At 49.1% G+C, this 26,125-nt stretch overlaps 1 protein-coding gene across 1 annotated transcript; it reads left to right on the top strand.

Annotated features, from left to right (window-relative positions):
• Positions 1 to 1,927: 1,927 nt before the first annotated feature.
• Positions 1,928 to 26,009, top strand: SLC22A31 (solute carrier family 22 member 31). The gene is given in 13 exon segments (XM_060129826.1): positions 1,928 to 1,952; positions 21,123 to 21,263; positions 21,384 to 21,904; positions 23,220 to 23,323; positions 23,413 to 23,442; positions 23,444 to 23,574; positions 23,954 to 23,997; positions 24,181 to 24,326; positions 24,428 to 24,533; positions 24,643 to 24,856; positions 25,217 to 25,328; positions 25,704 to 25,777; positions 25,780 to 26,009. Coding segments are annotated over 13 exon segments (1,878 nt in total).
• Positions 26,010 to 26,125: the final 116 nt, after the last annotated feature.

The following is a 26,125-nucleotide window of genomic DNA, read 5'->3' as shown; positions in this document are numbered from 1 at the left end:
ACAGACTACCTACTGGACTGGCCACTTCCAAGCAGCCCACATCCTAGGCTTTATAGATGCTCAGTCTCGAGGAATACACCCCAGCACAGGGAAACTTTACAGACCGCAGATCCCCCTCAAGGAGAGTCCTGGCAACGCCCTGACACTGGTTCAAACGTCCCCTATTGGGGACCCCTTGAGCGAGGGACGGGGTTGACCAGAGACGTCTGGTTAGGCAATGGGAGAGTACAGGATGCTCAACATCCCATTAAGTCAGGAGGGAATTCGGAGGACACTCCGACCCCCTTCCGACAAAAGCCTCCTAGTAAATGTCTCTGAGACGGTGGACTTTATTTCTAGGAGCGCTCTTTCTAAGTTGCAGGTTCCTCAACATGGGAGGATCCTCTAAGCCAGAAGAAACACCTCTGGAATGTATCCTTAAAAACTGGAAATTTTTTAAAATAAATGGGCTGAAAAGGGAAAAACTTGAACTTTCCTGTAACACTGCCTGGCCTTTACACAGGTTGGGGGACGGAGCAAAATGGCCTGCACACGGGTCTCTAAATTACAGTACCTTCCTGCAACTGGATCTTTACTGTCGCAAAATGGGAAAATGGACTGGGGTTCCCTATCTCCAAGCCTTCATGGTCCTTTACCAAAACCCCACTCTACGCTGCTCCTGTAATCAAAAGCCAGGGGAATCAGAAAACACCTCCGACATTTCAGATGACCCCCTTTTAACCTTCCCCAGTTCTCAGGGGGGAACCAGGTCTCCAGAGGCACCTCCTTCTTCAGATACCTCTGAGCAACCTACATTCCCTACGTTTCTTTATACCCTCCGTTACCCCAGGAGGGAGAGACTCGTCCCTCCGGGGTAACTCGCAGTGGAGCCTCCTATCACCCAGGATAGGGGAATTATGCCCTCTTAGGGACGTGGCAAATGGCGAAGGGACAATCAGGGTGCGTGTGCCCTTCTCTTTAACCAACTTAGCCCAATGCAAACAGAGACTGGGCCGGTTTCCGGAAGACCCTTAGGAAGTCCGCTGAAGGGTTTCAGGCCCTAACTCTGGCCTTTGATTCAACTTGGAAGGATGTCCAAAGAGTCCTGTCTATTTGCTGTACCCCTGAGGAGAAACAGAGAATTGGGGGGCAGCCCAGGGGCACGCTGACCAGCTTGCCAGGGACCAACCCGAACAGGCTGTTATGGGTGGAGACGCAGTCCCAGATCAGGAGCCCCGCTGAAACGATAATTCCCGCGAGGGAGCAGAAGCCAGGAAGCACATGATCCAGTGTACAGTAGAAGGGATGAGCAAGTGTATCACAAAGCCAGTTAGCTACGGAAAGCTTAAAGGAGTGACTCAGGAAGAAAAGGAACACCCAGCCCTCTCTCAGGGACGGCTTGTGGAGGCTTTTAGAAAATGTACTAACACTGACCCCTCCACTCCCGAGGGTAAGCCCCTTCTGGGACAACATTTTATCAGCGAATCCGCCCCTGATAGCAGGCGGAAACCCCCAAGATTACGATTAGGCCCACCAACACCTACGTCCTAACCCCTAGAGGTGGCCTTTGGGGTATTTAATAATCGAGGTCAAGCTGAGGAGGAAGAGAGAACACGACGTGAAGACAGGCCAGCGCTCAAGCTCAACGGATGACCACAGCTGTCAGCCGCGCCTTGCGACCTCGGGACGACCCAAGGGGGCCAAGGAAGCTTGCCACCCGCCCAGAGGTATAAACCAGCAAGGGGGAATGCGTCAGATGCAAGTCAGCCAGCCACTGGGCCCAAAGTGCCAAAAAGAACCCCCTGGTCCACGCCCGCTCTGCAAACGAGCAGGGCATTGGAAGTGGGACTGTCCCCCGTCCCGAAGGGGAAGGCGGGCTCCCGCCCCCGAGACGGCCATGCTGGACGACTGAGGAGGCCTGGGGATTCCGGCGGCTTCCCGCAACAGGATGTCTATCTCCATCAAGGAGCCAGGTAAGAAAATCCATTTTTTAATGAATATGGGAGCCACTTACTCTGTCCTGATCTCCCGCACTGGACCTCCTTCCTCCAAGAGCTGCGTAGTGACTGGTGTCAATGGAAGGCCTCACACCTGCTTCTTCACTGGGCCTCTCGCTTCTCAACTTGAACAGGGTTTGATCTCACGTGGCTGTTCAGTTGTGCCTGAGTGTCTTACCCCACTACTGGAGAGAGACCTTCCGGGCTCCCTCAGAGCCATATTACAGTTAGGGGGCCCCAAGCAGCCCCTTTTCTTGACTCTAAAACAAATCAGCCGGAAGAACAAGGGCCTCTTCCCAACCATATTCTACACGCAGTAAACCCTGCAGTTTGGGACAAAGGAATCCCTGGGAAGGCTGCACTGCCCAACCTGTGAAAATTAGCCTTAAGCCTAACAAGAGACGGCACGCCACAAAGCCGGGAGCAAGGAAACGTTTGCAGCCCCTCATAAATGTTTCAAACGTGGCCTCTTAGTGCCCTGTCAGCCTTCATGCGGTTGTTAAACCAAATGGGGAATATTGAACGGTACGGACCTTATATCAGTAACCGAGGCAGTCCCTACACATCTCCTCATGGCCAGTCCTCATACTAGTCCAGGTTCCTGGAAATGCCAAATGGTCTACTGGGCTTGACCTCAAGGATGCCTTCTTTTGTATCCCAGTTCATCCCTCATCTCAGTACCTGTCAGCCTTGAAGTGGACTAACTCCCACTCAGGCCAAATGCAACAATATACCTGGAGAGTACTGCCTCGGGCGTTTCGGGACAGCCCACACTTGTCCTCCCAGGCCCTAGGAAAAGAACTAAGGGAAATACACCTAAAAAGGGGGGCCCTTCTACAGTATGTGGATGATATAGTAATACGTAGCCCCACCATGGAGCCCTCAGGTCAAAATACCATTGAAGCCCTTAATTTGCTTGGGGCCCGGGGCTACAGGGACTCCCAGAAAGAGGCACTAACCTCAAAGGAACAGGTTAAATATCTGGGGTATATTATAAACGCCGGAAGTAGACAGTTATCTCCAGATAGAAAACAAGCTACCTTAGGCCTAAGCACCCCAAAGACAAAAAAAAAAAAAAAAAAATCTTCACACTTTCTTAGTCACGGCCGGATTTTGCAGAATTCGGATTCCAGGATTCAGGCTAATGGCTAAGCCCCTATAGGAAGCCACTAAAGGCCCAGATACAGAAACATTACTTTGGACAGGGGAACAAGAAAGGGCTTTTAATAATACCAGACAGGCCCTCACCAGAGATCCTGCTCTGGTCTCCCCAGTTGAAAATAAAACCATTTATCTTGTACGTAGCTGAAAAGCAGGGGACGACTCTGGGGGTCCTTGGACAAAGCTAAGAGAAGTTCCTCCGCCTACAGGCTATTTTTCCAAACCACCAGACTCTGTGGCCCGAGGCTGGCCTGGCTGCCTCTGGGGGAGGGTAGCTGCCCCTGCTTTATTAGTGGAAGAAGTTGACAAGCTCACCTTCGGACAGCCACTGGAAGTCCAGAGCCCTTAACACGTGCAAGGGATTCTGCAGATAAAAGGCCACCACTGGCTAACTGGAGGCCGCCTGACTAAGTACCTGGCTTTACTCCTTGACTCCGCAGAGGTAACCCTCAAAACCTGCTACACCCTCAACCCGGCTACACGGATACCTGCTGAAGGCCCAGAACTACCACGTTCCTGCTGTGAAACCCTCGACCAGGTTCATGCCTGTAGGCCTGACCTGACAGACCAGGCTACAGAAAGCCCCGAGGAAGAATGGTTTACTGACAGCAGTAGTGTCGTTAAAGATGGAGACAGGAGGGCGGTACGCCATCGTGAGCACTCATGGTGCCACAGAAGCGAACCTTTGCCACCTTACACTTCACCCCAGAGACCTCAACTGACAGCCCTAGCCTGAGCCTTGAGCTTGGGGGAAGGAAAAAGTATAAACATATACAGACGTGAAACACGCCTTCCTGATTTCACACGCCCACGCGGCCATCTGGAGAGAAAGAGGACTTTCGAATGCAGTGAATTCCCCTGTAAAACATGGGGCTGAGGTTTCACGTGTCACAGAAGTGGTTCAGAGACCAAAACTAGTAGCACTCATCCACTGCCATGGGGCCAAAAGGAAGATTCTCAACTTACCTGAGGGAACAACAGGGCAGACCGGGAGCAAAGACAGCGGCCCTGACGCCCACCCCAGAAACGGCATTAGTCCCATACCTACCTCTTCGAACGTTACACCCAGGTACTCCACTTCCAAAGAGAACTGGGCACGAAACAGAGGGGGAACTAAGGGAACGGATGGCTGGCGGCACACAGACCCGAAATTGCTCGTAAGTCTCTCTGACCAGTGGAAAATTATTAAAGGGCTACATGATTCTCTCTATCTGGGGAGGGATGCAATGTCTACAATCGTTTTCCGGCTTTTTACAGGAAAACGGCTCCCAGAGACAATTAAAAGAGTTACTCAAGCCTGTGCCCTTTGTGACACCCAAAATGCAGGGGGCAACCTCAGCCTCCCCTTCTTGCTAGCCCAGTCCAGTGACGTGGGACTTACCCAGGAGAGGACTGGCAAGTGGATTTCACTCAGATGCCCTCTTTCCAGGGCTTCAAATCCTTACTAGCCTTTATAAATACTTTCGCTGGATGGATAGAGGGCTTTCCCACTAGGACAGAAAAGGCAACTGAAGTGGCTAAGGTGCTTCTAAAAGAAATTATTCAAAGGTTCAGGTTGCCCCACCATCTCCAGAGCGACGATGGACCTTCACTTGTAGCAAAGGTCACTCAACAGTTTCTGCAGGCTTTAGGAATTCGTCCTGGAGACCTCAGTCCTCAGGAAAAACGGACCAGGCCAGTCACATTCTAAAGAAAACCTTGAGCAAACTATCAGGAAACGTGAGTAGTGGTATCACCTGCTGCCAATAAATCCCTTAAGCGTCAGGGCAGCCCCTGAAACAACTACTAAGTTGAGTCCCTTCGAAATGACATACGGGAGGCCACTTCTCACTCCGGACACGCCGACTGACCCGGAAACCCAAGCCCATCGTGAATACATTACGAACCTACGCCAAGTCCTGAGGGCTATCCAGGAACATGGCAAGAGTCCAGGCCTGCCCCAGGTAACAACCCCAGTCCCTCCACCGTAAACCTGGGGACTGGGTGCGCTCAGAGACCTGGAAAGACGAGTCCCCTGGAGACCTGCTGCTCCCGAAACGGAGGGGCCCTTACCAAGCCTGCTGAGCGCCCCAGAGCACCAAGCCTGCTGAGCGCCCCAGAGCACCAAACTCCAGGGACTCACGGGCTGGGCACACGTGTCCAGGCCTCAACCTGTCTCCACCAGTATGTCCCAGGAGCCCAAAGGCACAAGTCCCAGCTGTCCCCACCAACCTGCCCCACTCTGCGCCCTCACGAGACACAGAGGACCCTGGGCAACTCGAAAAATCCAGGTGGACACGCGAAGCTCTTCAAGGCCTGAAGCTCTTCGTCGGGAAAAAGGACAAAGAAACTTCACAAACCCAAGGCTGGGCACCCATGAGCACTACCTTCTTTTCTGCCTGCCAATACTCCAGCCCACTCACAAAATAATTACCAGGCCCTGGCGGGTTTGGGTAATTACTGTCCTCCTCGCTCTCGGAATTTTCCACGAGTGTCGCTACAGTCCGGCACCCATACCCCAGAGGCAACTTCTTTGCCCATGCTGGGTGGGTTAATGTGAGTCACCTTAAAACCTCAGGACCCCACACTTACCCCCGGGTTTTAAGTCACTATAGCATTTCTCTTAACACTAGTTTGCTACCTGCTCTCTGGTTATCTCTCAAGATCAAACCTCTGATTGGTGCAACTGTGAAGCTATTAGCTACTCTCCCCTTCCCTGCTTCCTTCCCTCATCTGCAGGACGGATGGATAATTCCCCGGTTCGCACTGCTCAGACTCGCGCTTCTTCCACGCAGCGGACTGAACGCTGGGTTTGCTTGCCTCGAGCTAAGTCTGTCACTGACCACAGAGACCCCTCTGTCCATCCTGAGGGAAAATGGTTTTCCACTGAAAACCCAAGAGTCAGTGCGGTAATGTACACAGTCAGAATTGTTCTCTTCCCTGCTGAAGAAAATTCTACTATCTCTTGCTTAACTCTTCCCTTAGCAAGAGAAGCAAAGTATGAAATCACAATGTGGGGATAAAGAACTGGCATTACAGCTCCCCAACATGTTACTGTGGCCCCTCCCAAGCCGGAGCTCCAGCTGCCCACCTGCGCTCAAACCCCAACGCGCTCCCTGACGGAGGGAGGGGACACGGACACACCGGACATGGATGGACCGTGTTGGGTGTGCGCGGGAGCGTATTGCCACAATAGGATTAGATGGCCAGGACTTAAAACCTTGGGCCCGCTGGTCTACTGTGCCCCGCCAGGACATGTTTTTGTGTGCCAGGTAGATAAACAACTGTGGGTACTAAGTGCCTAACAATTATTCCACACCCATGCAACGTATGCTGGGAACTTTAATTACCCCTTCCTTTCTTGATTCTTTCTTTAAAGGAGCCCAAGCATTGGGCTAGTTCATTAAAACCGTGCACCCAATTAACTCGACATTTTTACCCAGAAACATTCCAGATGGAGGTACCTATTTCTTCGGGTACACGTTGCTACCATGGTGGGGGGTAGCTGCCCACCAACATGTCCTTTGAAACTTGTCTCACACCCTCACCATCCTAGCCAACGAGACTGCTGAATCTCTTGCTACTTCACAACAAGAGTCTCTAGACTCCTTGGCCAAGGGGTACTTGACGACCGACTGGCCCTGCGTTATCTATTAGCAGAACAAGGAGGGGCTTGCGCCACTCCCAGTACTTCTTTTATTTATTTTTAATTAATTAATTAATTAATTGTTGGCTGCTCTGGGTCTTTGTTGTTGCACACGGGCTTTCTCTAGTTGTGTCGAGCAGAGGCTACTCTTCGTTGCGGTGCACAGGCTTCTCATTGCGGTGGCTTCCATTGTGGAACACGGGCTCTAGACGCGCGGGCTCAGTAGTTGTGGCGCACGGGCTTCAGTAGTTGCGGCTTGTGGGCTCTAGAGCGCAGGCTCAGGAGTTGTGGCGCACGGGCTTAGCTGCTCCACGGCATGTGGGATCTTCCCAGACCAGGCGTCAAACCCATGTCCCCTGCATTGGCAGGCGGATTTTTAACCGCTGCGCCCCCAGGGCATCCCCATTCCCAATACTTCTTGTGGCACATATGTCAACACCTCTTCCCAACGCTGAGAAAATTCGACAACGAGCCACGTGTCTTCAGCAGACAGTTAACCGACGATCCTCACTGTTTAATACGGGCGGGGAAACTGAAAGCTGGTTCTCCGGATTGTTCTCTTGGATCCCACGAGGTATAAAAAGCTTTCCAGTAGGAGGTTTTCATTTTCTCATAACCCCTTTCAGTCATGCTGATTTATGCTATATTTCATCTAGTGCTCTATTGTCTTCCCTACTGTTGTAAAACGGTGACTAAGCCTTTGCGGCCCAGGAAGGAGACCTGGGACCAACAGGTCCAGACGTTCCATTCTATAAATCGAGAGACATGTTAAACTTTAACCCCGAGATTAACAAGTATACATACCCAAGCAGAATGGCTTCCTGGCAGGGGCACCATCACCGCCGTCTGGTCAGCACTTCAGGAAGCCCTCCCGAAGCTAACCTGGGTCCTGCCCTTTCCAGGCTCTTTAATGGCTACGGTTGTTCTTCTCCTTTTAAGCCCTTGTTTGTTTAACCTTCTGGTTAAGTTTGTGTCTTCTAGGCTCCAACAGTTTCAAGTGAGGCTCACGATGGCTCAAGGTATTCAGCCCATTCCAGCGGAGGGTGGCCTAGGTCCCTACAGGTCCTTGGGACAGTCAGCGAGGGACTTCGACACCTCTAGGGGAGGCTACGCTCTGTGGCCCCTGTCCAGCCGGAAGAAGTTTAGAAGAAGAGACCTTCAGGCCCTTACTCCTTAAGAATAGGGTGTACGGGCTTCCCTGGTGGCGCAGTGGTTGAGAGTCCGCCCGCCGATGCAGGGGACACGGGTTCGTGCCCCGGTCCGGGAAGATCCCACATGCCGCGGAGTGGCTGGGCCCGTGAGCCACGGCTGCTGAGCCTGCGCGTCCGGAGCCTGTGCTCCGCAACGGGAGAGGCCACAACACTGAGAGGCCCGCGTACCGCAAAAAAAAAAGAATAAGGGTGTAGAGTCTCTTGGGAGGAATGAGACAGGCCTGGGACCTGGGACCCTTTGCTGCAGTGCTTGCACCTAGACACACCTCTCCTCAAGCTACGGAATACAAAGAAACTATATGGGACTAAAAATGACTGCGAGCACGTGCAGTCGGGGCAAATTCTGGACCCAAAGGACACAAAAGACAAAAAAAACCCAACCCCAACTGCCATTTCTGAAGAGCCGGGAGCAAAAAAAGCCCGGTACTGTGCATGCCCCCCTGCGCTCAACACCACGAAGAAGTGGGCAGATCACCTAAGCCACCCTCCAGCCCGACCCCTGGACACACCCCTGCCTTCACCCTATGTAAGGAACCGGCTCACACCCCCCTCAGGGAGTGAGAAAGGGAACCTGTTACTTGTTCTCACTCCCCCCTGCAGCCGGTGCAGGGCCCCAGTAAAGCCTTGCTGGCTTTCTTGTCTAGCCTCACGTCAACTTCTATTGCTTAAGCAGGCTAAGGACCCTGGTCAGAATCATGACTACCCGTCTAAGGCAAGTAGATATAGGAAGGGGTTACCATACTTGAAAAACAAGGTAACCACAAATCAAAAACATACAATAGATTCAGAAAAACCAAAAAGAAGAGAGCACAAGTATAATACAAAAGAAAATCATCAAATCACAAAACGAAAACGAAAAAGAAAGAGACAGAGACGAAATATAAAATCAATGGGAAAACAAGGTTTAAAATGGCAATAAATACATATCTGTCAATAATTTCCTTAAATGTCAATGGACTACATGACAAATCAAAAGACACAGAGTGGCAGATTGGATAAAAACAAAACAAAACAAGAGCCTACAATGTGTTGCCTACAAGAGACCCACTTTAGGGCAAAGGACACACACAGAGTGAAAGTGAGGGGATGGAAAAAGATATTTCATGCAAACAGAAACGACAAGAAAGCAGGGGTCACAATACTCATATCAAACAAAGTAGACTTTAAAACAAAGGCCATAAAGAAAGATAAAGAAGGACGCTATATACTAATAAAGGATGAACACAAGGAGAGGATATTACACTCGTCAACAAATATGCTCCTTATATGGGAGTACTCAAATACATAAAACAAATATCAGACATAAAGACAGGAATTGACAGGAATAAAGTAATAGTAGTAGTAGGAGACTTTAACACCCCACTCAGGGCCTCTAGACAGAGAATCAATAAGGCAACAGAGATCCCCAATGATACAAGAGAGCAGTTATACTTAACTGACATTACATCCAAAAAAAACAGAATACACATTTTTTTCAAATGCATATAGAACATTACCACACACTAGAGTACAAATCAAGCCTCAACAAATTTAAGACTATGGAAATTATCACAATCATTTTTTCTGACCACAACATCATGAAACTAGAAATTAACTGCAGAAAAAGAAATGAGAAAATAATGATTACATGGAGGCTAAAAAACATGTTACTAAAAAACCAACGGGTCAATGATGAAATCAAGGAGGAAATTAAAAAATACCTTGAGACAAATGACAATGAAAACACAACCATACAAAATCTATAGGATGCAGCAAACGCAGTTCTTAGAGGGAAGTTCATAGCAATACAAGCCTTCCTCAAAAAACAAGAAAACTCAAATAACCTAATCTACCACTTAAAAGAATTAGAAACAGAAGAACAAACATACCTAAATTTAGCAGAAGAAAGGAAATAATAAAGATCAGAGAGGAAATAAATAAAATAGAGATTTAAAAAACAATAGAAAAAAAATCAAAAAAAACAAGAGCTGGTTCTTTGTAAGGATAAACAAGATTGACAAACCTCTGGCCAGGCTCACCAAAAAGAAAAGAGAGAGAACCCAAATAAACAAAATAAGAAATGAAAAAGGAAACATAACTGATACTGCAGAAACACAAAAAACCGTAAGGGAATACTATGAACAATTATATGCCAACAAATTCGACAACCTAGAAAAAATGGACGAGTTTCTAGAAACATACAGCCCACCAAAATTGCATCAAGAAGAAACAGAGAATGTGAACAGACTGATCACTAAAAGAGAAACAGAATCTGTAATTTTCTTCCCTTTCTTTCTTTCTTTATTGGCCTCACCATGCAGCATACAGGATCTTAGTTCCCCAACCAGGGACGGAACCCATGCCCCCTGCAGTGGATGCATGGAATCCTAACCACTGGACCACTAGGGGATTCCCTAGAATCTGTAATTTTAAAAAACTCCCTACAGGGACTTTCCTGGTGGTGAAGTGGTTAAGACTCCACACTCCCAGTGCAGGGAGTCTGGGTTCAATTCCTGGTCCAGGAACTAGAGCTCACATGCATGCTGCAACTAAGAGTTCACATGCCACAACTAGAGAGCCCGTGTGCTGCAACTAAGGAGCTGAAGAGCTGCAACTAAGGAGCCCTTGAGCTACAACTAAGGAGCCTGCCTGCCACAACTAAGGAGCCCACGTGCTGCAACCAAGGAGCCCACGTGCCACAACTTAGACCCAGTGCAACCAAATAAACAAAATAAATAAAAATCAAAATTAAAAACTCCCTACAAACACAAGTCCAGGACCAGATGGCTCCCCAGGTGAATTCTATTAAATATATAAAAAAGAACTTCTACTGATCCTTCTCCAGGTCTTCCAAAAGAAATGGAAGAGAAGAGAACACTACCAAAGACATACTATGAAGCCACCATCACCCTGATACCAAAACCAGACAAAGACACCACCAAAAAAGAAAATTACAGGGCAATATCTCTGATGAATATAGATGCAAAAATTCTCAACAAAATATTAGCAAACCAAATCCAGCAACACATAAAAAAAGATACACCTAGCACAAGTGGGATTCATCGCAAGTTCACAAGGATGGTTCAGCACGTGCAAATCAATGTGATACACCACATAAATAAAAGACAAGACAAAAACCACACGATCATCTCAACAGATGCAGAAAAAGCATTTGACAAAATTCAGCATCCATTCATGATTAAAACTCTCACTAAAATGGGTAAAAAAGGAACATAACATAATAAAAGCTCTTCACGACAAACCCACAACCGATATATCATGACTTTCTTTTTTTTTGGCTGCGCCAGGCAGCATGTGGGATCTTAGTTCCCCGGCCAGGGATCGAGCCTATGCCCCCTGCCTTGGAAGCGCAGAGTCTTAACCACTGGACCGCCAGGGAAGTCCCACCCACAGCCAATATAATACTCAATGGTGAAAAGCTGAAAACCTTCCTGCAAAAATCTGGAACAAGACAAGGATGCCCACTCTCACCTCTTCTATTCAACATAGTATTGGAAATCCTAGCCACAGTTATGAGATAAGAAAAGAAACAGAAGATATTCAAATTGGAAAGGAAGAGGTAAAATTGTCATTATATGCAGGTAATATGATACTATATATAGAAAACCCTTCAGACTCCACACAAAAACTACCAGAACTAATAAATGAATTCAGCAAGGTACCAGGATACAAGATTACATACAGAAATTGGTTGCATTTCTTTACACCAACAATAAAATATCAGAAAGGGAATGTAAAAAAAAAAAAACATTTAAAATCTCACCCCCAGGGACTTCCCCGGTGGTGCAGTGGTTAAGAATCTGCCTGCCAATGCAGGGTACACTGGTTTGATCCCTGGCCTGGGAAGATCCCACATGCCACAGAGCAACTAAGCCTGTGAGCCACAACTACTGAGCCCTCGTGCCACAACTACTGAAGCCCATGCACCTAGAGCCCATGCTCCGGAACAAGAGAAACCACCACAATGAGAAGCACTTGCAACACAATGAAGAGTAGCCCCCGCTTGCCGCAACTAGAGAAAGCCCGCACGCAGCAACAAAGACCCAGGGCAGCCAAAAATAAATAAATAAAATAAATTTATTTAAAAAATAGCACCTCCAAAAATAAAATACTTAGGAATAAACCTGACCAAGGAGGTGAAAAACTTATATACTGAGAACTATGAAACATTAATAAAAGAAATTGAAGATGATTCAAAGAAATGGAAAGATATCCCATGTTCTTGGACTGGAAGAATTAATATTCTTAAAATGGCCATACTACCCAAAGCAATCTACAGATTTAATGTGATCCCTATCAAATTACCCATGACATGTTTCACAGAACTAGAACAGGTATTCCTAAAATTCACATGCAACTATAAAAGTCCCAGAATTGCCAAAGCAATCCTGAAGGAAAAGAACAAAGCAGGAGGTATAACCCTCCCAGACTTCAGGCAATACTACAAAGCTACAGTAATCAAAACAGCATGGTATTGGCACAAAAACAGATATATGGGTCAAGGGAACAGAATAGAGAGCCCAGAAATAAACCTACACACCTACAGTCAATTAATGTTTGACAAAAGAGGCAAGAATATACAATGGGAAAAAGACAGGCTCTTCGGCAAGTGGTGTTGGGAAAGTTGGAGAGCTGCGTGTAAATCAATGAAGTTAGAACACACCCTCACACCATGCACAAAAATGAACTCAAAATGGCTTAAAGACTTCAACATAAGACCTAACAGCACAAAGCTCCTAGAAGAGATCACAGGCAAAACATTCTCTGACATAAATCGTACCAATGTTGTCTTAAGTCAGTCTCCCGAGGCAATAGAAATAAAAACAAAAATAAACAAATGAGACCCAATCAAACTTACAAGCTTTTGTACAGCAAAGGAAACCATAAATAAAACAAAAAAAAACCACCTACAGAATGAGTGAAAATATTTACAAATAAATAAAACAAATACAAATAAATACAAACAAATAAATACAAATAAAAACAAATAAATACAAACAAATACAAACAAATAAATACAAACAAATAAATACAAATAAATAAAACAAAAAACCATAAATAAAACAAAAAAAACCATAAATAAAACAAAAAAAACAAAAATAAACAAATGAGACCCAATCAAACTTACAAGCTTTTGTACAGCAAAGGAAACCATAAATAAAACAAAAAAAACCACCTACAGAATGAGTGAAAATATTTACAAATGATGTGACCGCCAAGGGCTTCATTTACAAAAGATACAAAGAGCTCATACAACCCCACAACAACAACAAAACAGCCCAATTGAAAAATGGGCAGAAGACCTAAATAGACATTTCTCCAAAGAAGAAATACAGATGGCCAATAGGCACGTGAAGAGATGCTCAACATTGCTAATGATTACAGAAATGCAAATCAAAACTACGAGGTACCACCTCACACCAGTCAGAATGGCCATCATTAAAAAGTCTACAAACAACAAATGCTGGAGACAGTGTGGAGGAAAGTGAATCCTCCTACACTGTTGGTGGGAGTGTTAAGTTGGTGCAGCCACTGTGGAAAACAGTATGAAGGTTCCTCACAAAACTAAAAATAGAATTACCATGTGATCTAGCAATCCCACTCCTGGCCATATATCCAGAGAAAACTATCATTTGAAAATATACATGCACCCCAACGTTCACTGCAGCACTAGTTACAATAGCCAAGACACAGAAACAACCAGAAGGTCCACCGGCAGATGAACAGAAGATGTGGTACATATATACAATGGAATATTACTCAGCTGTAAAAAAACAACAAAATAATGCCATTTGCAGCAACATGGATGCAACCAGAGATTATCATACTAAGTGAGGTAGACCAGAAAGAGAAAGACAAACACCACATGATATCACTTATATATGGAATCTAAAAGATGACACAAATGAGCCTATCCATGAAACAGAAACAGAATCACGGACACAGAGAACAGACTGGTGTTTGCCAAAGGGGAGGGGTTTAGGGGAGGGATGGAGTGGGAGGTTGGGGTGAGCAGATGTAAGCTTTTCTATATGGAATAGATAAGCAACATGTTCCTACTGTATAGCACAGAGAACTATACTCAATATCCTGTGATAAATCACAGGGCAAAAGAATCTTAAAAAATGTGTGTATGTATATATGTGTATATATATATATATGTGTATATATATATATATATAACTGAATCACTTTGCCGTACAGCAGAAATTAACACAACACTGTAAGTCAACTATACTTCAACAAAAAATATATCGATAAACCAAAAAAAAAGAATGAAAGAGAAATTAAGACACTTCCAGATAAACAAAAGCTGGAATAGTTCACTGCCACGAGACCTGCTCTACGGAAATGTTAAAGGAGTCCTTAACGGTGAAATGAAACGATGCTAGACTGCGATTCAAAGCCATAAGTAAGATAAGGAACACCAGTGTCTTAGTCAACTCGGATGCCGCAACATTTTATCACAGGCTGAGGGGCTTAAACAACATTTACTCCTTAGTCTGGAGGCTGGGAAGCCTGAGATCAAAGTGCCGGCAGGTTGGTGAGGGTCCTCGTCCAGGCTTGCAAAAGGCCAATTTCTTGTTGTGTTCTCACATGGTGGAGCGAGAGAAAGAGATCTCTCTTGTGTCTCTTCTTATTAAGAGCACTAATCACATCCTGAGAGCTCTACCCTCAATACCTAATCACCCCCAAAGGCTCCGTCTCCAAATACCATCCCATTGCGGGTTGGGGCTTCAACACATGAATTTTGGGGGACACAATTCAGTCAATAGCAAATAGTAAAGGTAAATACATAGATAAGCATAAAAGCCACTATTATTGAACTTTGGTTTATGACTCCACTTTTTCTAATATTATTTAATAGACAAATGCACACAATAATCATTATAAATCTTTGAACACAATACATAAAGATGTAATCTGTGAAAATAACAATCTAAAGGAGGGACAGAGGGGCTTCCCTGGTGGTGCAGTGGTTAAGAATCCGTCTGCCAATGCAGGGTACACGGGTTCAATCCCTGGCCCAGGAAGATCCCACACGCCGTGGAGCAACTAAGCCCGTGCACCACAACTACTAAGCCTGCGCTCTAGAGCCCGCGAGCCACAACTACTAAAGCCTGCATACCACAACTACTGAAGCCCACGCACCTAGAGCCCGCGTCCTGCAACAAGAGAAGCCACGAAAATGAGAAGCCCAGGCACCGCAAAGAACAGTAGCCCCTGCTCGCTGAAACTAGAGAAAGCCCGCACACAGCAACAAAGACCCAACACAGCCAAAAATAAACAAATTAATTAATTAATTAAAAAATAATTAAAAAAATAAAGGAGGAACAGAGATATACAGGAGCAGGGTATTTGTATATTATTGAAACTAATTGGTATTATTTATATAATACAAAAATGGTATTTTTAAATGGTATTATTTAAATAAGTTTAACCTAGGTTGTCATAAGATGTTAACTGTAATCCCCAAGGTAACCACAAACAAATAACTAAAAAGCATATGGAAAAAGAAAATGGAATCAAGATGGTATACTTAAAAAAATTAACTAAATACAAAAGCAGACAGTAATGGAAGAACTAAGGAACAACAACAACAAAGAATCATACACACAGAAGACATACATAAAACAAATAAATGTAGAAGTAAATCCAAAAGAGAGCTGGGGTGGCTATACTATTATCAGGCAAAACAGAATGTAACTTAAAAATTGTTACAAGAATCAATGAAAGGCATTATATATTGAATTTTTTTTTTTTTTTTTTTTTTTTTGCAGTACACAGGCCTCTCACTGTTGCGGCCTCTCCCGTTGCGGAGCACAGGCTCCGGACGCGCAGGCTCAGCCGCCATGGCTCACGGGCCCAGCCGCTCCGCGGCATGTGGGATCCTCCCGGACCGGGGCACGAACCCGTGTCCCCTGCATCGGCAGGTGGACTCTCAACCACTGCGCCACCAGGGAAGCCCTATATATTGATTTTTAAAAAGACATTATATATTGATGATTTAAAAATTGTTACAAGAATCAGTGAAAGACATTATATATTGATTTGTTACAAGAATCAATGAAAAACATTATATATTGATTTTTTAAGATTATATATATATATATATATCTCCATCAAGGAGATATAAAAATCATAAACATATACACACCAAATTACAGAGCCCCAAAACGTATGATCTAAAACCTGACAGAACTGAAGGGAGAAATAAATAGTTCTGTAACAATAGTTGGAAACATCAATTCCCTACTTTCATAATGGATGGGACAACTGGACAGAAATTCAGTAAGGAAATGGAGGACTTGAACACTATAAACTAGTTAGATCTAACAGACATACACAGAACATTTCACCCAACAACAGCAGAATAAACATTCTTCTCATGTGTACATGGAACATTCTCAAGAACAGATAACTCACTAGGCCATGAAACAAGTCCCAGTAAATTTGAAAAGACTGAAATAACACAAATGATCTTCTCTGACCACATCGGAATGCAGTTAGAAATCAGTAACAGAAAGGAAAGTGGAAAATTCCAAGCACGTGGAAGTTAAAGAACACACTCTTAAATAACCAATGAGTCAAAGAAGAAATCACGAAGGAAATTTTGGAAATTCTTGGAAACTATAGAAAATGAAAAACGTATAGGATGCAGTGAATACAGTACTCCAGGGGAATCTTATAGATGTAAATGCCTGCTACACAAAAAACAATGAAATCAATAACCCAACTTCACACCGTAAGGAACAAGAAAAAGAAGAGAAAACTAAACCCAAAGGCAGTAGAAGTGAGGCTTTGGGTTTAGCTTAAAGGATAAAGACTGGAGTGGAGATACATGAAATAAGAGAATCAGCAAAACAAGTGGGTTCTTTGAAAGGATCAATTAAGTGGACAATTCTTTATGGAGGCTAAGAAAAAAGAGAAGACTCAAATCACTATAATCAGTAGTGAACAAGGGGACATTACTATGGGTTTGGCAGAAATAAGGAAAGGTTCTACAATAAACAACGGCAGTATATTAGAAAACCTATATGAAATGGACAAATACCTAGAAACACACAAATTACCCAAACTGACCCACGAAGAAATAAGAATAGATCTGTAAGAAATAAAGAGACCAAGTCAGTAATCAAAAACATCCCAAGAAAGCAAGCCCAGGAACAGACGGCTTCACAGGTGAATCCCACCAAACATTAAGGAATTAACACTAATCCACTCCAAACTCTTGCAAAAAAGCAGAAGAGGAAGGAACACCTCCGAAGTTATTGGACGTGTGCCCTATTGGATGTGTCCTAAGTTATGAGGATAGCATAATCCTGATTCCAAAGTCAGACAAAGACACCAAAGAAAAAAACTACAGACCAGTATCTTATGAATAGATGCAAATGTCCTCAAGAAAATACTAGCAAATATCACTCATATGCGTAATCTAATTTTTAAAAATGATACAAATGAACTTATTTACAAAACAGAAATGGACTTACAGATATCGGAAACAAATTTATGGTTACCAAAGGAGACACGGGGTGGGGGGATAAATCAGGAGCTTAGGATTAACATACACACACTACTGTATATTAAATAACCAACAAGAACCTACTGTATAGCACAGGGACCACTATTCAATATTCTGTGATAATCTCTATGAGCAAAGAATTTGAAAAAGAGTGTATATGTGTATATGTATAACTGAATCACTCTGCTGTACACCCAAAACTAACACAACATTGTAAATCAGCTATAAATCAATAAAATATTTTTTAAAAAAGAAAGGAAATACTAGCATGCTGAATCCAGCAGCACATTAAAATGATTATACACCATGATCATGCCGGATTTATCTGAGGAATGAGAAGGGTGGTTCCACACACAAAAATCAGTCAATGTAATACACCACATGAATAGAAGGAAGGGAAAAAATACCACATGATCATCTCAATTAATGCAGAAAAAGCATTCGATAAAATTCAGCATCATTTCATGATAAAACATTTTAAAACCAGGAGTAGGGACTTCCCTGGTGGTCCAGTGGTAAAGAATCCGGCTTCCAATGCAGGGGACGCAGGTTCGATCCTTAGTCATGGAACTAATATCCCACATGCTGCGGGTCAGCTAAGCCCGCGCGCCACAACTACTGAGCTCGAGCGCCTCAACTAGAGAGCCTGCGTGCCACAAACTGTAGAGCCCACACACCCTGGTGCCCAGGCGCCACAACTAGAGGAGACAAAATCCGCACAGCACAACTAGAGAGAAGCCCGCGCACCGCAATGAAGAGCCCACGCACCACAATGAAAGATCCCGCATGCCTCAACGAATATCCCACGTGCCGCAACTAAGAACAGACGCAACCAAAAATTAATAATAATAAATAAATAATAAATCTTAAAAAAAAAAAGGAATAGAAGGAGAATACCTCAGCAGGCCCCAAGCTAATATCCCAAATACCCAAAGCTAATATAATAATCAGTGATGAAAGACTGAAAATTCTTCCTCTAAAATCTGGAACAAGACAAGGATGTCCATTTTCACCACTTCTATTCAATATTATAGTAAAAGTTCTAGTCAGAGAAAGAAAGAAAAGGCATTCAAATTAGACAGGAAGAAGTAAAACTATCTCTATTTGCAAATGACTTGATGTCATGTGTAGAAAGTCCTAATAAAGAAATCCAGCAAAATTGTCGGACACCAGATCAGTAGTTTTTAATGACTTGTACGTCTATACACTAGCAATGAACAATCTGAGAAGGAAATTTATAAGGTAACCTCACTTACAATAGCATCAAAAATAATAAAATACTTGGGAATAAATTCCATCAAGTCCAAGATCTGTATACCCCAAACCACAAAACCCTCCTGAAAGACGTTAAAGGTGACTTAAATAAATGGAAAGACATCTTGTGAAACTTAATATTGTTAAGATGGCAATATTCCCCAAGCATTCTATAGATTCAACACAATCCCCACTAAAATCCCAACATTCTTTTTTTGCAGAAATAGAAAAAGTGATCCTAAAATTCATATGGAGTTGCTAGTGAAAAATAAACAGCCGAAACAATCTTAAAAAGAACAGAGTTGGAGGACCCACACCTCTCAATTCCAAAACACACTACACAGCTCCAGTTCTCAAGACATTATGCTTCTGTCATGAGGTCAGACACAGGGATCCTTGGAATAAAATTGAGAGTCCAGATATTAACCATACAACTGGCTTCATCAAGGGTGCCAACACAATTCAATGCGGAAAGGATAGGCCTTTCAACAAATGGTGCTGGGAAATCTGGATATCCACATGCAAAACAATGAAGTTGAACCCTTATCACATACCATATAAAAATTAACTCAAGGGGCTTCCCTGGTGGCGCAGCGGTTTACAGTCCGTCTGCCGATGTGGGGGACGCAGGTTTGTGCCCTGGTCCGGGAGGATCCCGCGTGCCGCGGAGCGGCTGGGCCCGTGAGCCATGGCCGCTGAGCCTGCGCGTCTGGAGCCTGTGCTCTGCAACGGGAGAGGCCACAACACTGAGAGGCCCGCGTACCGCAAAAAAAAAAAAAAAAAAAAAAAATAACTCAAATTGGATCAAAGCCTTAAATCTAAGAGCTGAAACTATAAAACGATTAGAAGGAAACACAGGTGTAAATCTTCATGATCTTGAATTTGGTAATGGCTTCTTACATATGACACTGCAAGCATGAGCATAAAGAAAAAATTAACTGAAACTCATCAGCGTTAAAAACTTTTGTGCATCAAAGGACACAATCAAGAAAGTGAAAAGACAACCTACAGAACGGGAGAAAATATTTGCACATCATGTATCTAATGCTGTCTAGTATCCAGCATACGTAAAGAATTCTTACAACTGAACAACAAAAAGGCATGCAACCCAAGGAAAAAATGGGCAAGGGATTTGAACAGTGACTTCTCCAAAGACAAACGCACATCCAACAAGCACATGGAAAGATGCTCAACATCACTAGCCACTAGGAAAACGCAAATCAAAACCTAAGTAAACTTTCAACTGCTAGGGCCCGGGTTCGATCCGTTAGGGGAACTGTAATCCCACAAGCCTTCCCACCTGGCAAAAAACAAACAAACACCTCAGTGAGATATTTCACACCAACCAGGATGGGGCTAGTTCTGTTTTTTTTTTGGCTTTTGTTTTTTTAAGAGAAAACAGGTGTTGGCGAGGAGGTGGAGAAACTGGAACCCTCATATATTGCTAGTGGGAATGCAAAATAGGCAACCACTGTGGAAAACGGCTTGGCGAGTCCTCAAAAAATTAAACACAGACTCACCACATGACCCAGCAATTCCACTCCTAGGTATACACCCAAAAGAACTGAAAACAGGGAGTCAAACACTTGTACACAAGTCATAATAGGCAAGAAGTGGAAGCAACCTAAACGTCCCTCAACAGATGAATGGATAAGCAAAATGTGACATATAATGGAACATTATTCAGCCGTAAAAGAGAATGAAGTCCTGACACCTGCTACAATGTACGTGAACCTTGAAAACATTATTCTAAGTGAAAGAAGCCAGATCTCAAAGGCCACGTGTTGTATGGCGGGCGGTTGCCAGGTGGCTGAAGAAGGAGGGCTAGGGAGTGATCACTTAATCATTACTTAATGGGTACCAGGTTTTCCTCCGTGGTGGTGATAATATACTGGAACTTGATAAAGGTGGTGGTGGTACCTTAAATGGTTAGTTTCATGTTATGTGAATTCTTCTTCAATTAAAAACAATTAAGCATAATCTATAGGACCTGTTTTAACTTTCCTCCCTGCGAAAACGAAAAGTGAAAAACAAACGCGACTTACCTTGTTCCTGGCATGGAGACCCTCCAGGGTGACAGTGTCGGCTAAGCCGAAGTGCAGCGTATTCCGAGCCAAGCTCACAGGAGGACCAGCGCGGGATAAAGTAACTTGGAAGCTCGTTTTGCCGAATAACCCTACGATAACCCTCAAACTTCTGAGGACGCGCAGCACCGAGTGGGGCCTCTCCTTTCCGGCCACCACGCTCCGCCGGGGCTGCAGACCGGTGGCCACGCACGACGGTCCCCGGAGGACGAAGGGAGCTGGACGGGTTAGGGTTCGAGCTGGACGGTCCGAGCTGGACGGCCGGAGGCGCTCCCTCCCTGGCTGCAGCGCCGCGGCCGGCCGCCGGGGAGCAGTGGTGGCCCGCGCTACGCAGGCCTGGCCGGACCTCCTTCCTGCTCCGACGCCGGTCGGACCTCGAGCGCTCCAAAGCGCCCCGAAGGCCGCGGCCCCACGCCACGCTCCGTGCTAGTACGTCTCGCTGACCACGCCCCCGCGTCCACGGCCAGGCCCCTCACCTGCCCGGCCCTCGATGGCCCCGCCCCCAGCCCGCTCCAGGCCACACCCCATCCGTCCCGCCCCTCGGCCCAGGCCCCGCCCGGCGGCCTGCTTTGCCTTCCAGGGCTCCACCCAGCCGATACCGCCGCTCTCCGGCCCCGCCTCTCTCCGGGCCCCGCCCAGGCCCCGATCCGCCGGCCTCCAGAGCGCAGACACCGCCCCTATGGGGCCGCGCCCTCTCAGGCCCCGCCCCTCAGGTACCGTCTCTCTCAGGCCCCGCCCCGCCGGCAGCCGGAGTGCAGAGCCCTGGGACGGAGCTGGAGGCGCGCGTGCTGCGCGCGGCGGGCGGCTTCGGCCGGTCCCGGTGCCTGCTGGCCGCCGCCTCGTGGCTGCCGTGCGGGGCGCTGGGGTTGGCGCTGGGCTCGGAGCTGCTGCTCACCGCGCTGCCCGCAAACCACTGCGGTCCGGACCCCGCGCTCGCCCCCGGCCCCTGCCTGCCGCTGAGCTACCCCGAGCCCGCGCCCCGCGTCCGCCCCAACGGCGCGCGGTCCTGCACGCGCGGCTGGCGCTACGCGCTGCCCGCCGCCGGCCTGCTGCGCAGCCCGGTCACCCAGGTCTTCTGCACCTGCCCCTCCGTCCCCCGCCCCGTCCTCTGCTTCCCTGCTCTGTCTCGCCCTCCTTCCGTCCCCCTGCCCTCAGCGCCCTTCCTCTGTTCCCCCTCCTCCAGTCCCGCCTCGGTCTTCGGCCCTTGATCGACCGGGGCTGTGGTACTGGGGCTTTCGACTGCGCGGGGCTCAGCCCCCTCCTGTCTGACGGTGCAGCGGGTGTCCATAGGCAGGGTGCAGGGCCTAAAGGCAGAGTCCGAGGCTGGGTGCTGCCAAGATGGGCAGGCAGTCCGGGAGGGGGACGGTAAGCTGAAGGTTTGAGCAGGTAGGTGCCCAGCGGTCAGCAGGGCCTGGAGTTCCCTTCGGTGCCATGAACATTCTAGCAACCTGTGGCTTTGGGCTATGCAGGTGTTCAGGCTGGGCTCCCAAGACTTTGAATCAAGAGAGTGATTGGGTCACTTCCGTTTTTGAAGAGCAGACCTCCCACCTGTAAGGTGTGTGCAGGCTGGCCTAGGGGCAGGGACGCCAAGGACGCGGAGCGGGTAACAGGGCCTCCCTCCCCCTCCCCTGGCTAGGCCAGCCCACCCTGCCTTCCTCTTGGCAGCCTCTGCCCGCAGCCCCACCCCCTGCCCCTGGGAGGAAGGGCCCCGGGTGGAAGCTTGGACAGGGTTGCCACATCCCTGCCGGGCCCACCTGGGGCCCTGAACCGGCTGGGCTTCCTCCTTCTGGCCACCTGTTTGGTGTAGTGATGGATCCTCGCCCACCAGCTTTCACAAGCAGTCGGATTTTAAAATAAAAACTCTGACGTAGTGTGACCCAAAAGGGTGTGTCAAGCTTGAGGAGAAGACACAGAGTAGCCCGGGAAAAGGGCCCTTGGCCGGGAAAAGCCGGTGGGCGTGGCCCTGCAGCCTGTTCCAGGAGTGGCTCTCGAGGTGCACAGGCCAGGGGAAGGGCAGGAGAGGCCCTGGGGCCAGCCTGGCAGCAGAGTGATGGCCGGAGAAAGGCAGGTGCAACCCCGTGCAGAGCAAAGGAGAAACCAGACTTGGGGCTCCATGCGGGTGTCCTGGGGACCCCAGGCCTCTACCACCTGGGGGCTCAGACCAGGAATTGTCCAGTTCCATGTGAAGACCACCAGGGTCAGGAGGCCATGCCGTGTGATCCTGAGTCCTGAGCAAGTAAGTCCCTGGTCTCTCTACCTGTTTCCCCTTGTCTCCAGGGAGGAATCGGAACAGGATACCTAGGGTCCCTTCCAGCGTGATATTCTGGGAACTCCAGCGGGGGTAGGGGTCCTGGCTAGCTGACAGGTGACTGGTATCCCCTACAGTGGAACCTCGTGTGTGAGGACGGCTGCAAGGTGCCCCTGGAGCAGGTGGACTACCTCCTGGGCTGGTTGCTGGGCTGTGTCCTCCTGGGCCCAGGCTGTGACCGGTGAGGCGCTGCCCCTGCCCTTCTGCCCTGGCAGCCCTCCCCTGAGCCCTCCTGACCCCAATCCACGTGTGTCCCCTGCTGCCCACTAGGTTTGGCCGCCGGGCTGTGTTTGTGGGCTCCGGTGCTGGCCACGGGCCTGGGGGCCAGCAAGGCCCTGGCCACTGGCTTTGCCGCCCTACTGGTTTTGCAGCTGCTTCGTGGGGGGGCCTCAGCAGGAGCCTCCCTAGCCTTCTGTGTGGCTCATGAGTACCGTGGGGGGCTCTGGGGGCCGCCCACTCAGGCTAGGCCTCTGGCCCGCTGGAGGGCGCCTCTCTGGCACTCCAGTCGAGGGTCCTTCTCCAGAAGGTGGGCGGGGAGCTGTTTGCTCTGTGGGCTCTGCTCTTTGTGGGCAGGCCCGGGTGCCTCAGATGTCCAGGTCCTGGGCAGGCCAGCGACTGATCACCACAGCCCTGGACAGGGCAGCCCTCCCGAGAGGCCTGGGCCCCAGGCCGTCTGTGTCTGCCCAGGCCTGGAGCTGGGTGACGCCCCGCGCTGCCTGGCATTCTCCACGGGGGCGGCCTCTTCTCTGTGGCGGGCACGCTGCCGCTGCCTGGCCTGGCCCTGCTCCTGGAAGACTGGCGCCTGCTGCAGGGGCTGAGCTCCCTGGCCACGGGACTCCTGCTGCTGTTTTGGGGGTGAGTGAGAGGGGTTCACATCCACTGTGGAGGCCACGTGCGTTGCTTCCCTCTGACCTCCATGCAGCAGCAGGAAGATGGGCACGGGCCAGGGACCCAGGGACACAGAGCCATGCGCTGTGCTTCGCCACTGGGTCCTTCTCTACCGGGAGGTCCCCTGGCATCCTCACCCCAAACCCGCAGGTCTCCAGCCCTGTTCCCCGAGTCTCCCTGCTGGCTGCTGGCCACAGGGCAGCCGGCCCGAGCCAGGAAGATCTTGCGGCGCTTTGCGGAAGCCAGTGGTGTGGACCCCAAAGACAGCCCAGAGGAGGAGAGCTCCCTGGCTACGGGTAATGGACCAGCCAGGGAGAAGGGAGGCCTGGGTGCTGGAGGAGGGAGGAGAGGTGTCATCCCCTCCTTCATGCCCCATTATGTCCCCGGGGCCGCAGAGCCGGACGTGCTGTGTGCAGGGAGCCCCAGCCCCGACACCACTCGGTCCTGGAACTCTGGCATACCCGCGTCGCCTGGAGAAACGGACTCATCCTGGGCTTCAGTTCGTGAGGAGGGGAGGGTGTGGGTGGGAAGGGGAGGGAGGGATCTTGGCCTTCCCCACGGGGTGAGAGTCCGCGGCTCTGGCTGGGCCTGCAGCTTTGCCATGCCTCCCAGGCTGATCGGCGGGGTATCAGAGCCAGCTTTCTGCGCAACCTGGCCACGCGTGACCCTGCCTTCTGTTGGCCCTACTTCCTGGAGGCCAGCCTGGAGGCAGCGGCCGTGGTCTTCCAGCTCCTGACAGCAGATCTCTGGGGGCGCCGCCCAGTCCTGCTGCTGGGCACCTTGGTCCTGGGCCTGGCACCCCTGCTGCTCCTTGCAGGGGCCCAGTGTGAGTGTGGGGCCCTGCAGGCTGGCAGGGTTGTCATGTGTGGCTGGGGGTTTGCCCAGTGGTGGTGGGGATCCCGGAGAGGCAGGCACAGGGCATGAGGCATTCGCATGAGGTTGCTGTTCTCTCCCCACCCACCTCCCCACTGTGCACCCGGGGAAACTGAGGCCCAAAGAGGTGAGGGCCAAAAAGATTCTACGTGAAGGGGCTTAATATAAGGGCTTGGTGTGGCCGGGGGCAGCCTGCAACCCCTGACCCCAAGTGCAGGAGCAGAGGTAGAAGGCTGGGGAGGCCCGGATCCCTGAGACATGGGTGAGGGGAGGGAGGGAGTGTGGGCAGCGTGGGGCCTCTCCTCCTCCCCAGACCTGCCTGGCTGGACGCTGCTGCCCGTCTCTGTCATGGGGCTCCTGGCCTCCCAGGCAGTGTCCGCCCTCAGCAGCCTCTTTTCAGCCAAGGTCTTCCCCATGGTGAGCAGGTGAGAAGAGTGCAGGGTTGGAGGGCAGGGCCCTGCCTGTGCGCCCCGCGCTCCCCACACCCCAGGTCCATGCCATCGGCACCAGAGTTCAGGTGTCTCTTCCTGGGTGGCGAGGGGGACAATGGCCGCAGAAGGGTCTGCACATCAGCCCATGAGTGGAGCGGTGGGTGGTCGGAAGTGATAGCCCCCAGGCAGGGTCGGATTCCAGGGCAAAAATGGACTTTCAGTTTCCTAATGGAAAGGACAGCGCTCGATCCAGGGCAGCTTCCCCCCCACCCCGACTCTGCAGGTGTCTTCCTGGGGCCTGCTAAGGGCCATCCACCCCAGGAGCGCTGGGTGCCCCGCTGGGCCGTGTCCCACCGCCCTCTCTTGCAGGGGTGCCGGGCTGGGCCTGGTGCTGGGAGCTGGGTTCCTGGGCCAGGTGGCCGCCCCGCGCACCGACACGCGTGGCAGCACGGCTTCTTTCTGCAACACGTGGCCTTCCCGTCCTTGGCCGTCCTCGCCCTGCTGCGCGTCCTGCTGCTGCCCGAGAGCCGTGGCCGCGCACTGCCCCCGTCGCTGCAGGACGCCGACCGCCTGCGCCGCTCCCCGCTCCTCTGGGGCCACCCCCGCCAGGACCACCTGCCCCTGCTGCCAGCCTCCCTCCCCAGGGCCGGGACACAGCTGGTCCGGGAGGGGTGACCAGGCTGCAGAGACACGCCACCCGCCAGTACGGGCAGACGGGTCTCGGGAAGGAACGGGAGGGTGGTGGGAAGTGGGCCTCTTTGCCAGGGGCCCTGGTTCCTCCTCCACGTGGG

Source organism: Lagenorhynchus albirostris, chromosome 19 (assembly GCF_949774975.1).
Source record: "Lagenorhynchus albirostris chromosome 19, mLagAlb1.1, whole genome shotgun sequence".
Lineage (NCBI taxonomy): Eukaryota > Metazoa > Chordata > Mammalia > Artiodactyla > Delphinidae > Lagenorhynchus > Lagenorhynchus albirostris.
Note: the sequence above shows the minus strand (reverse complement) of the source record. Positions and strands in the feature narration are given on the sequence as shown.